Source organism: Lissotriton helveticus, chromosome 1_2, assembly GCF_964261635.1.
Source record: "Lissotriton helveticus chromosome 1_2, aLisHel1.1, whole genome shotgun sequence".
Taxonomy (NCBI): Eukaryota; Metazoa; Chordata; class Amphibia; order Caudata; family Salamandridae; genus Lissotriton; species Lissotriton helveticus.
In genome coordinates this window covers 184,282,797-184,296,067 of record NC_136058.1, presented here as the reverse complement: position 1 = coordinate 184,296,067, position 13,271 = coordinate 184,282,797, and the positions used below count along the sequence as shown (strand labels likewise).

The 13,271-nt window shown below is 43.5% G+C and overlaps 1 protein-coding gene across 2 annotated transcripts in view; it reads right to left on the bottom strand.

Moving 5' to 3' along the window:
- EPS15 (epidermal growth factor receptor pathway substrate 15) overlaps positions 1–13,271 on the bottom strand; it is an 883,486-nt gene that overhangs the window by 53,404 nt on the left and 816,811 nt on the right. For both annotated transcript variants that reach the window (XM_078670831.1, XM_078670841.1), the window contains one exon: positions 11,689–11,854. In XM_078670831.1, the coding sequence (XP_078526957.1) occupies positions 11,689–11,854 (166 nt within the window). The remainder of the gene's footprint in view (positions 1–11,688; positions 11,855–13,271) is intronic.

Sequence of the window (13,271 nt, the reverse complement as noted above, 5' to 3'; positions counted from 1 at the left end):
CAACTCCTACAAAGCCTTTATTAACCTATGCTCCCGTTTCAACCTCCTGGATTCCAGGAGATTACAAAACCCCACAGGCAGGGACTATAGGTTTTACTCATCGCCACACAACTCCTACTCACGCATTGATTATCTGTTTATTACTAGTAATGCCACTGCCAGAATCGTGGAGATGTTTCCAGAGCCAAGAGTAGTATCAGATCACTCATGTATTTCCCTGTCGATTTCAAACATAAAACTGACCAAACAACAGCCACTTTGGAGACTTAACAATGAAGTCTTTAAGAAAGAGCAGCACAGGAAAACCATTGAAAACGCAATACAGAATTACCTTCTGGTCAATAAAAGAGATGACACGTCGGACCTCACTCGGTGGGAGGCCCTTTAGAGCACTATTAGGGGTGAGATTATTAAAATCAGATCAGCCATGAATAGGGATCACAACAAGACCCTGGACGACTTAGAGAGATTTCTACTTTATAGAGCAAGCACATAGCATCTAGAGATGCGACAATCTTGAATGAGTTGGTGAATAAGAAATATGAATATAATAAGATACTCAGCGACAGAGCTGGGATATGGATTAACAGGCAAAAGAAATGCAGGCTCTGTGAATCGAATAAGGCAGGCAAAAATCTCGCTATGTACTTAAAGTATAAAATACAGAGGAATACGATTAATAACATAACAGACCATACAGGCTCAACTCACTCTGACCCAGACAAAATTGCTGAAGTTTCGAAGACTTCTATAGTACATTATATACAAAAAACAAAGGTCTTGATAACACTAAAGTCCACGACTACCTAAACGAATGTGATCTTCCAGAGCTTACAGAAGCAGAACAGTTAAAACTTAATAGCCCAATTACCGCCCCAGAAATTGAGAAGTCGATTACATCGCTCAAGTGTGGGAAGGCCCCAGGTCCGGATGGGTTTAGTGCTAAATTTTATAAATGTTTTCCATCGCTTCTAGTTCCTCCACTCTTACACCTGTTCCACGAATTCAGTAATGCAGGTAGAGTCACTGGAACACTTGCTGAGGCCATCATAGCATTGTTGCCAAAAGAAGGGAAGGATGCGTCACTCCCCAAAAATTACGGACCAATATCCCTCGTCAACTTAGACTGCCGTCCTTACCATGGATCTTTCCCACCTACCTCCCTCACAATGCATCCTCCTTAATACTAGAAGAACCCTCCTGAGGTTAGATCACCTATACAAACTAAAAGTTAATAAGTCTAACGTGACCTCTCTATTTCTAAATCCTTCTTTGAGGATTGATGGTAGAATGCTCTACTGGGATCACTGGTTTCAAAAAGGAATAAACCTAGTAAAAGACCTCTTGACAGGGGCCCACCCGTTACCTTTCTCTACCCTCCAGGACCGACACAACTTAACCGCAATGGATTTTTATGACTTCCTGAAGTTGAAATCTCTCCTCTCAGCTCGTTCTATTAAACCCTATGATCCGACATTAGTATCTCAGATGTCACTGATATCGAAATCTGGCCACGCCGTCTCTAGAATATATAAAATCCTACTACCCAATCCCCGCAAGGTACATAAAAAATGCGAGGTCACGTGGGAAACCGAACCGAACATCCCATATGACTGGGAAAAAATATACAGCACAGCCTTTTCGAATAAAATCTCCGCGATATTATCATAGACCAAATATATGTTATTAAATAGGTCATACTGGACTCCAGAAAAGATTTTTAAACTTCACCTAAGCGAAAGTCCGACATGCTGGAACTGCAACGCTGCAGTTGGAAATCTCTCCCATATGCTCTTTACCTGCCCGACTCTGCAAAGATACTGGGATAAAGTTTACAAATGCATAGGTCACATCTTCAATATCAATCCTCCCAGAGAATTCTCCTATATAATATTAGGAGTTCTAGACCAGTCTCTGGATAAGGTAAACGACCGATGCTTGTTGGACCTGATGCTCACCTTGGCCTGTAAAGTTGTATGATGCAATTGGAAGTGTGCCAAAGATGTATCCTTTAGAGTGTGGCAGGAATGGCTATCATTTCTCAGAGGAGCAGTCAACCCCGCACTCCACACTTCTCCATGGCGTAAGACTTACCGGAAACTCTGGAAAACCCTGGACGCTTCATCATTCTCATTTGACCCTCCGTGAATGCCGCTTGCTGTAGTATCATTTGTATGTCTCTCAATCCATATTATTGGGTAGGCTGCCTGTACTGGCTACATTTGTATATGACCACACACTGTTTGTTTATGTGGTTCCTCGAGGTGTATAGATATGTTCGCTACTGTTTCCACATTTCGTGATGTATATGTGGACTTTGGCTACAGTTGATAGGCACTTGAGCACCCTTACAAATATGTAATGAGTGATTTGGATTTATTGTTATTTTCTTTTATAATTATTATTATTCTTTATTATCCTTTTCTTTTCTTCATTATTAAATTTTGTATTATGTATATTTCCTATGTATTTGCGTTTCTTATAACGAAATAAAAACGATTTGAAAGAAAAAAAAAACAGCCGAATAATGAATTCCGATTTACTCACCTGTGATCAGGAGAGAAGCCAGTGCTGTACCTTTCAGCCCAGCACTGAACCGAAAAAGTAATTATAACTGTACTTACCAGTAACTTGAATTTCCTCCCATAAGATAACATTGCTTAGTTTTCACTGACATGTTTCTAAGTGTCAACTTTGAAAATACAATACATTCTTTAAAATTCACTACTGTATCCAAAACGCTTTGACATAACCGTTTACATCATATGTCCCGGGACTGAATCTAGGATCCAGTCCTGTGGTTAGAAAAGTAATCTATAAAGTAATCAATTGCACTTAACTAGAAAAAACCATTGAGCTCAATGCTATATTGTGTTTGAAATTGTGTTGCCTATTGCAACCACTGTAGCTATTGTACTTACAAAGTCTATTGCCTATTTGCAAAGTATTTATCTAAAGTCATTCATTTTAAGAAAAGTATATTGTGATACCTTGTTGGTTCTAAAATAAAATAGTTATTTTTTTATACAAAACAATTGGCCTAGAGTTCAGTTCATGAGTGTGAGAGACCATTTGCTGACTGAGTTTGTATAACAAATGCTTTACACTGTCCTCTGATACTGCCTTACTGCTCGACCAAGCTACCACTTTAGAGAGTAAGGTAATATCTAACCCTAGCCTCTGCCAAACCTCTGGGGTCTGTGGACTCTGAGCACACTGTAGCTTACTTTGGTCCAGTATATACAAAGCCACTTTCTTACAGCCACCCACTGGGTGCTCATGATAGTAACAGGGCAGACAATAAGGGTTTGGAGGTTGCAGCTGCCGGGGGAGTGGTGGACTGGCCCAATCTCTGGCTTCCTGACCCACGGTGGACTGGCCCGATCTCTGGCTGCCCGACCCACGAAGTCTGTGCATACCGGACCACCTAGCTCTCAGGGGGTAGGGTGTTTTGTGAGGAATCTGGGGTCCCAGAGAGTGAACGGTGGACTATTGTCTGGTTCACAGGAGCCCCTGTGTTGTGCTTAGACCATGTCCCAAGCTGGACATAATTAAGTGCTTTGTTAAATGGAAGAAATGGTTTTGAAGGGGACATTCCTGGCTGAAGCACTTCCATCAAGACATTAGTCTTGACTGCCACAGAAGCCAAGCTAAGGTCCAAGACCTCAGCCGCCCTCCTCACCACCACTGCGAATGAACCTCCTTCCTCCGTACTCATGTTAGGGAGAGAAAGCATGTCAGTACTTGGAGAAGTAACCAATCCATTGGCATCCGCTAGATCCTCACGCCAGTCCGTGTTGATATCATATTGCTGGTATGCTTCAGGTTCCAGCAACATCTCCCATTCCTCCCCGAGTCCTAGCCCATAAGAATAGGGTCCAGGCTCCATCCTGGAAGGCATTGCTCTGGTCTGCCGATGCCCCTCCCGTATCGGAATCTGGGCTATAAATTGGGCCTCGAACCGGTGCAGGTTGACAGGGTACGACTGGTGCTGGTCAGGAACCCTATGGCCAAAATGTACCCGGGGCTTCCGGAGTGGATCCAGCAGGAGCCCCTTCCGAACCCACGGGGTCTGAAAGAGTGCTGTAGGGAATGGGCCTCCCAAATATGAGGTGCATAGTATCAAAGTTCTTTCAATAGGGTGGGGGTCGCTCCGGCTCCCGGAAACTCTGGGAGGCTCGCAAGCTGCCCAGGCACTGGCTCAACCACGGAGCCAGGCCACGATTGACGACACTAACTTGTCTTGTCGGCCGAGGTAAAGTCGAAGCACGCCTCTACTTCTTGTGGCAGGACTTACAGGAATGGCCAGATGACTAAGTGAGACTAGGATCTCAGACTCTTCGACCCCTCATGGGACCTTCCTCTCGACCAAGATCTGAATCGTCGAGGCGTCACACATCAAGCCGCTAGGAGCTTGAGGATTGCTTCCTGAAGGTCTTCAAGTGCACAGTGTACAATTAGAGCAGGCCTTTGGGTCGTAATTGCACTACAGGCATCAAAGGCACACCAGGTGCTGGTCAGTCACTGACATCGAGCAGTAAGAGGTGCTGCAGGGCTTGATGCCAGCCTTCTTAGATGACATGCCTGCCACACCAGGAGGAAAAAACCTCAAAACATTTCAACAAAACGTCAAAAACTGTTAGTAACAAAATTGATAAAGGCGTAGCTCTCCAAAGATCAGTGCTAACTGGTGCAGAAAGAAAAGAATTGACGTCAGCATGCTTGGGTGGTGCATATATAGACTCCGCGCATGTCACTTCCTGTGCAGACGCAGCCTCCATGCAGAGCCAAACACAATTCCTGGATCCAGTTTCGCACCTGGGAATATAACTACAGACACGAATCTGCAGCTAGAAGTCTATCAGATATATATTATTGAAGTGTGGCTCACAGACCATTCAAGCTGGGGTGTGACAACCAGCTGACTACCTCTCCAGACACACCTGCGGGTCAGACAGTAGTTCCATCATCTCTTTGTCTGAGGTGGACGAGTATGTCCACTGCCTAGCAGAAGTTGGGTGCCCCCTCAGCATCACTCTCCAAGAAATCACTGTCGCCATCACATCAACGCCATGTCTTCAGAAGGTCTAGGACTCTGTCGAGTCAGGGAAGTGGAGAAGCTTCCTACAGGACCTGGGGAAACCACAATGATGTCGCCCAGCACGATTTGACAGCACTGTGAAATATTCACCATGAACTTAGTGGCACCGCTCCAAGCATCCTTCTGAGGTGACACGGACTCGTCATCCTCTAGCCACTGAGGCCAAGCCTGCTGGCTCTTGCACAAACTCGGCATCAATGGCCCAAGAAGTTGAACGCAGGCCTCAGGCAGACGACTAGGCTCCTAGCACAGGATGCTGATGTCCACGACATGATCGCCTAATGTCACTGGTGCCAAGTGAGCAAGTCGCTGAACCGACCTCCACTGGTTACAACCAGCAGTCCCCAGCGAGGGCTCCTGGTGCGACAGTGTGGATTTCAGTGCTGCACCTGATGGGCGCCACATGCTACCCTAACAATATCATGGTTAGCTGTGAATCATCACAGTATATCTCTTTAAGGAATTCATTTACCGCACCCCCTACCTATCAGATAACAGGATATATAAGCGTATCACCCTGACCATTTCAGATTCGATTCACCTTATGAGGCAGCAGACGCCACGCCGTTGTGGTTATCATTACGCTCAACTTTCCACAGGTAACAAGCAAATAGCTTTCTGACTGTGCTCCTAATATCAAGAGTCCTGGCATATTACTCAGAGCTTCAATTAAAATATATTCTTTCGTCTTTTCCTTTTCTTGTATCGTTTAGGTATCAAATTTGCGTTTTTACGTTTTTATCAGCTCGACATTCCATCAATATATGAGCCCCTTCATGCGCTATATCAGGTAAATAAGAAATATATTTCTCTTCCCTTCTTATCTGACCGTACCCCCAAACTATCAGATAACAGGATATATAAGCGTATCACCTTCACCATTTCAGATTCGTTTCTTCCCACGAGGCAGTAGACGCCACGCCGTTGCGGTAATCACTACGTTAAGCTTTCCACAGGTAACAAGCAAACAGCGCTCTGACTGTGCCCCTAATATCAATAGTTCTTGCATATTATTCTGAGCTTTATTTTAAAAATATCCTTTCGTCTTTTTCTTTTCCTTTTTTGGAATCGTTTAGGTATCCAACCTGCGTTTTTACGTTTTTATCAGCTTGACATTCCATTAATATATGAGCCCCTCTACACGCTATATCAGGTAAATAAGAAATATATTTCTCTCCCCTTCGTATTTGTGGTGCGATTGTTGTATACATATTCCTGTTCTAACACATATAGAAATACCAACAACCGGTATGCATTTAATTTTAGCAATTGAAGATATTTGAAGCCCCCGCTTGGCTAATTAACAGCTATTGCCCGGCCTTACTCACCCGCAGTGTCTGCTGATTGGGAACGAAAGATCACTCGAACAGAGGTAGATTAAGAACAACCTTAATGGAAATTGTCCTGTACTCTAGTCCTGCATTACCAAAAAGAGAATGCATGTAGCAATGAACACATTATGAACTGTATAATTTTTGACTTCTTTCAGCCATCGAGCTTCTCATCTCTTAACTTCATCCGCCGCGACTCATGCTGTCATGATTTTTTGACCTACGAAGTGATATTGCAGCTAAATAGCTACCTCACAGGTATATCTTTTTTTAAACATTCATGCTTTCGGGTTGGCAATTATTCCCTGTAGGTAGGCGTGTATTTAATCACAACCGCATGCAAGAGACCAAGTATCCCTTTAGTCATCTTTCAGTTCATGATTTTATAATCACATGTCCTTTTACTGAATCACTCTGATTGGCCTAGATAGGCCGGACTTTTCATTTCAATACCAACATAATAGCTAATTTGTTGGCCTTTGACTCTCTATTGCTGGCTCATATAGACACAAAGACCTGGTGCAGAGACTCCGATTGGACCAGTCTCTACATTGTTTCTTCTTTCAACACCCTAAAGCATCTACATATGGTAAGTATTCTCATCATTTTTTTCTTCTGCCCTACGGATAACACAGCTAACCCCCATTACATCCATTTAGAAAGAGGAGCCTTTTTATGTTGTTATCGTCTAATAGTTAGAACACTTCAAAACAGGTAGGAAAAATAACTTCCAACTTAACAAAATAAACATGCCACTGTCAGTCTAAGTCTAACCAGCCACGCTTACGGCATAAATATAGTTAATCCCAATCAGATCCATTTAAAACGAAGCATAGATACCTCACTAATTGGAACACCTTTAACAGGCTGAGGAAAAAGGGAATTCTTCACTTAATAAAATAAAATAAACATATATTCTTTGTCGGTTTGAGTTCAACCAGTCATCTTTGCTGCATAACTAATTTCCTATCTTTACTCTATTTTCCTTTTGATTCCTGTAAATCCTTTTTTGTCTTTTAGGCATAATGTTTATTTATTTGTTGTATAACCAGATGATATGGATGTTTGCCATTGTACTATATTTTACAATTAGTTTTGTACAATGAATTGCCATAAAGCGGTATATCATGTGATATTATCATTTCTCTGGCCTGAATGTTCAAGTTATATGTTTAAGCTGATGTATTGATCATGTGCACATTTTAGCATACACCTAAACAGTTCTCTCAAATATGTTTTATCTATTTTTAGCTACCAGATAGTAGCGTCCTGAGGAAGACACTTTCCAAGTGTTGAAACGCGTAGACGAAAACCATCTTCCCTTTATATCATTGGGAATATTTGTACACATAATAATTTGCATATATCGAATCCCTAATGAAATAATTTTTTATTGTTATTTTTTAGTTGTCTTTAGGTCATTGATTATCCTCATGACATCTTTTATCAATCTTATTTAATTAAATTCTCAAATGCTAATTTTGTGCCTGATTATCTTTTACTAATTTTACGTTACTTGAACTTCGCCAGTACAGTTGTTTTGCCTGGGTGTGTTATTTTGTCATAATTTGGGCGCCACATGCTGGTCATGTCAGAAGCCTTCTCAAAGTTTTCTATAGTAGATGTGCTGCAGAACACCACTTTTGAACATACCAGACAACAAAATCTTCACACTCTTTAGAGTCTCAGGTATGCTCAAAAGTGACAACAGACCCACCTCCCCCCACCCGTTCAAAGTCAAGTCTTCAAGGTGTACCTCTAGTCCCTTACTATCACTCGCAAGAAGATCACTCCCCACTGGCCCAGAGTCATAAGACTCATGTGCACACTCAGAAAATCCATTCGGATAGCATGTGAACAGCAAGCTGAAACAGAGGATGCCATCCTCAAGACCACTGGCGCCTACCGGCGCACTCCGCGCAAAACAATTCAAAGAGCACCTGCAGACGTCCTATTGGGAAGAGCCGTTCAAAACACTATCCCACACGCTGAAGGCTGGACTCAAGAGCCCATCAATGGGACAGCCACCCAACAGAGACGAAGGCGAAAAATTAGAATGCTAGCCTGGCCCACAGGGTTCGAGAAATGAGTAATGGTGTAGGGGAATGGGTTCTGGTGCGAGACCGACACCGCAGCAGTAAGTTTCAACTCCTGTATGAGACACATCCCCTACGAGTTACGGAGAGGAAGGGCACGATGGTAACCGCCTGAAACAGCACAGACAAGGTCACAAGAAATGTGTCCGCCGTGCCCGCAAACTCCCAGAGAAATCAGAACCCAACTGCCAGGTACCACTCAAAGGGAGTGGGAAGATGACCGAGAGATGAAGCAACATTCAAGCAATACACCACCCCGCCCTTCACCCCCGACAGCAGCCCCTCCTGACCCAGGTGTGGACTGGCAACTGCCAACACAAGAACTCCACTCCTTGCCCTAGGATGGTCGGAGTCACCCGTTTTGGCCAAGACCCACCACCACGAGCCCCTAGAAACTTGAATCAGCCTGTGAATAATATATGGACATGTAGGACCATAAAATCTTTAGAACAGTGACTGTATGGTGAACATTTCGAATTCTGTTTTGTTTAATTTTTTTTCAGTGAAAGTTGTGAAGGAATGTAGTACAAACCTGGGCTCCACCCTGTGGCATACGCTCACACGAACGGAAGTCCAGACCCTAAGTTGGAGGTCGCAGATGAGCTAATAAATAGAGGGAAGCCCTGCCCATGAACACAGTGTGCGCATGGAGAGTTATTGACTGCACCCAGCTTCAGTGTGTTTATTTATCTGCCACATAGGGCCCCAGCACTAGAGACCTTTGAAGTTTAATGTTTGGGTTCTACTCTTTTTGAAGTATACACTCCTCTCCCTCTAGAAAAGTCATCTGTCACAGCAGGAGAAACTCCAAAGCTGTCCTACAACACAGGCCATGGGAGTGACTAGAGTTCATACCTGGGTGTCAACCACAGCGATATGTGCATCAAAAGGGTAAACACGGGCTCCAGGTCCAACTCTTTATGATTCCCTTATCAGCCCCATCTCCTTCCTGAGATATGTTCAGGCCCCTTCCTTGTGATCTCTCAATGAATCAGAGCACCCTTTGAAGTGTACAGGGGGAGTCTCTCTCCCTTCTTCAGTGTGTCCCACCCAGCTGACAGGAGTGAAGTAATACACAAATCTGTCTGGGGGATTCCTCCATCACCTCATGTCCTCACCAAGTAGGCCTGTGCTTCCCAGAATGGAACCCAGTGTCCTCCATGTAATGTACAATTACAGGAACACTTGCACTCAGTGTATGTACACAGCACAAACACAATCCATCACGGTCCACTCAGCACACAAATTCACTCTGTACACGGTGCTCAGTACTGTGGCCTTTCCGTCTTGTGCCATTGGGTGCCACCTGCAGATACACAAGCTGCCAGCACACACATTAATCATGAGTGCACTGCACCACACTACACACTTCACGTATTGTACTTCACACATGTACACATACACCAAGTGCATGCATTCATCATGCATGCACTGCACAGCACTACATCTCTCATGTAATGTATTCCTCACAGGTACACATACACCCAGAACATGCACTCTCCATGCATGTACTGCACAGCACTGCTCTATTCCTGTACAGTACCATTCCCTGGCACTCATACAAATAGTGCAGTCACCACTCCTGCACTGTGCAGAGTTTTACATCTAACTGATGTAGAACAAGGGTGTGTTAAGCACACAGCAGTGGAACTTTTAAAAATGCGATTGAGTTGCTAGGCCTCACGCCAGTGACAAGCTAATAGGACCTACTCACTGCCACTAATTACTACACAGTATACTGCCACCACTTCGCTCGATCAGCTTTACTCCTGGTGAATGCAGTAGCCTTCCACCACCATTAGGGAAGCGCTTTGGATGCCACTCCTGGTTCAAAGCAGAATCTGTGAGACATGCCTACGTCATGGCGAACACGCATGATCTATTTCTGCCTATTACAACAACAAAAATCAGCATTAGGGATCCAGACAGGAGTACAGTTTGGACAGGGGCGCAAGTCCATTACCATGCAGAGGACTTTTCCATCCCAACACCTTACCTCCAGGTATAAAGACTATGTTTACTGCAAAGTGCATTTTCTTCATTTCCCAACACAGATGTGTGGGAAGCGTTTTTGTGATCAGAGTGCTCCCACTCTTCAGGAGTCTTGGGAAATCAACTTTAGAGAATTGCCACGATTCATATGCAAGGACTATGTGTGAGCCAGGTACCATCAACAGATGAAATATGTACCCAAGCTATCCATATGCTTTAATAGCTTGGACTTTGGGCAAAGCCTTTCTTGAGGCAAAAACATCAGGTGGCACAAAGGCGGTCTTCAACAATACAAAGTTGACGGAGAAACTGATTTTATATGAATATGTCTTTTCAAACTACTTTGGTAACGGCCTCAATGTGGTGGATGTTCCCAAGTGTTAACTTGAATCTTTATCATGAAATCTTCTCAGGAGTCATTGCAAAGGAGCAGGGACCCATAGAGAAAGAAGGTTGCAGCTAAGGATGCTAAGGTCTGCTCCACAGACAAAATGTCCATGTCAGCCACTCATGTACCACTGGAAGGGGGAGGGGGGATGAAGGCCACTTGATGTATCACTCTCAAACATCAGCTACTTTATTAGGCCCATCACAGCAGGTATGTATATTATGTCTGGTGTGTTTTGTGCTGAAAACACATCCTAGCAGGATGCAATGGCATTCACTTTAGGTGTCTGTGTTTTATCTCATGGTTACAGGTTAGAAACTTGCTTTGTCCGCTCAGCTTTTAATCCTTCTGAGGTGGATAAAATCCCTACCATCGAATCCGGTAAGAATGAGCATCTGTTATTCAACAACTAGAAACCCCCTTAGGTGAATATGCACTTTGTTATGTTTATGATTTGTTGTGCACCAGACCTAGAAGTAGCATCTCTTCTTGCTAAATGCCTAGTTGAACATTTATCGGAGGTAGATTAAAATCAAATTACACTTGTCTTTCACTAAAGACACCCTCCATCAAGGTTTGCGTGGGAGTCTGACGAAACAGTAACACATTAATTCACTAGTTTTCCATTCTTTAACAGTACATTTTCTTGAACCTGTACCAAATTAGAAACAATATTACCATAGAGAAACATTTAAATAATTCAGTGCAATTGAAATCATATGAAAAAATACAAATCAAGAAATCATAAATTGGCAACATATTTCAGACCAGCTGTAGTACCTGGGGGTGGAGGACATGGTCTTGTTGGTGTTCCAACCTTTGGTGGCAAGGCAGGAGGCATATCTTCGGTTTTCAAAGGTTCCTCCTCAAACATGTTATTGCTGATTGAATCACTTATGACACCATCTGCAGGTATGTTAAAATTAGCTGTATCGACTGTGTTGGTCTGCAAGTTCGAAGAAAGTAGCAAAATTCAACATTGCAATGAGATGTATAGATTACTTACAAGGCTATCTCATACAGTTTCCCCAAGGGCAGAAGAACAAGTTATTTATCACGAATAATATTTCAAATCAAACATTTAAATGGACCGATATGTGGGACTTAATAATCAATTCAACAAATGTTCCTACAATTGCTGTATTATTTCCACTTTTTTACTGCAATCAACATGCAAATGGATAACTTCCTGCAGATTTCTTATCTCGAAGTATCTTCAAACAGAAGAATGGATCATGAATTATTTTCCTTTCACTGGACTCCCTGACCCAAGGTAGCACCGCAGCGGTGCCTACCACAGAATCAATAGATAGCATGCATGGAGGTTATAATTTGGGTACAAAAATGTGCCATGAGCACGGGTGACATCAATGTCACTTTATTGTTCCCACTTCACAGAGGCGGCAAATAAATAAGTGCTAAAATCAGAAATGTAAGCCAATATCAGAAAAAAAGGCCAGAGTATGCATCAAAAAAATGATTCCAGGGTTAGGACCTTGCTCTTCTAATTGGTACACCTTCTTGGAATCATGTTGATAGCTCCTGCAACAACCTTATAAAAGGAGGGTCAGAGATGAAATGTGTGTCCATTTATTCAGTGGCGACTCCTCCCCCCAGGCGGAGGAGTGTCACCCCACTGCTCTAAGAGCAGTTCAAAATGGAGAAATGATAACACGATGTTATAATTTAATTTTTCCGTACTGGCTCAGAGGCGGGTCGGGCTGGGCTGTCCAGAGCAGGGGAAGGACTGGTGGGCACTTTCTAAGCATGCATGACAGTTTGGCTGGCCGGCCAAACAGTCATGCGCATTTAGCATGTTCTCCACCTGGCTGTATTGGCACAGCCTGTTTGGAGAACATGCACAGGCTCCCACTCCCTGTCTGAGCGCTGAACCACGGCGATCAGCCCAGTCACAACGCTGCTGTCATGCGGATGACAGCAGCGTTGCGATTGGCTAGAGGAGTCTGGGTGCTCCCTGCTTTGTCGTAAGAAGGACAGAGGAGCATTGGCAGCAGTACACAGGTAGCAGCCGCCACTGAACGTTTTACTTTAATAAGAGTTGAAGTACTGCATAACAAAATGAAATGCGATTCCTCTCATTCAAATTAACACTACAATGCTAAGTGAGTGTAGTAATGATAGCTAAAGGTAGCTTTACAAATCTTGGAGACTGGCACTCTTTGCAGAGGTGTCCAGAAAGGTAGCTCCCCAGCCTCTTGCAGTACAAGACCAGATCCCCTTGGGAGGTTCTCTTCTTGCTAAATTCTAATGCACATTCATATACAGAACAACCCACTAATAAAAATCACCAAAGCTCCTCCCTTTTACTCTTTTTGTACAAGGATCTCATCAGTAAATATGCG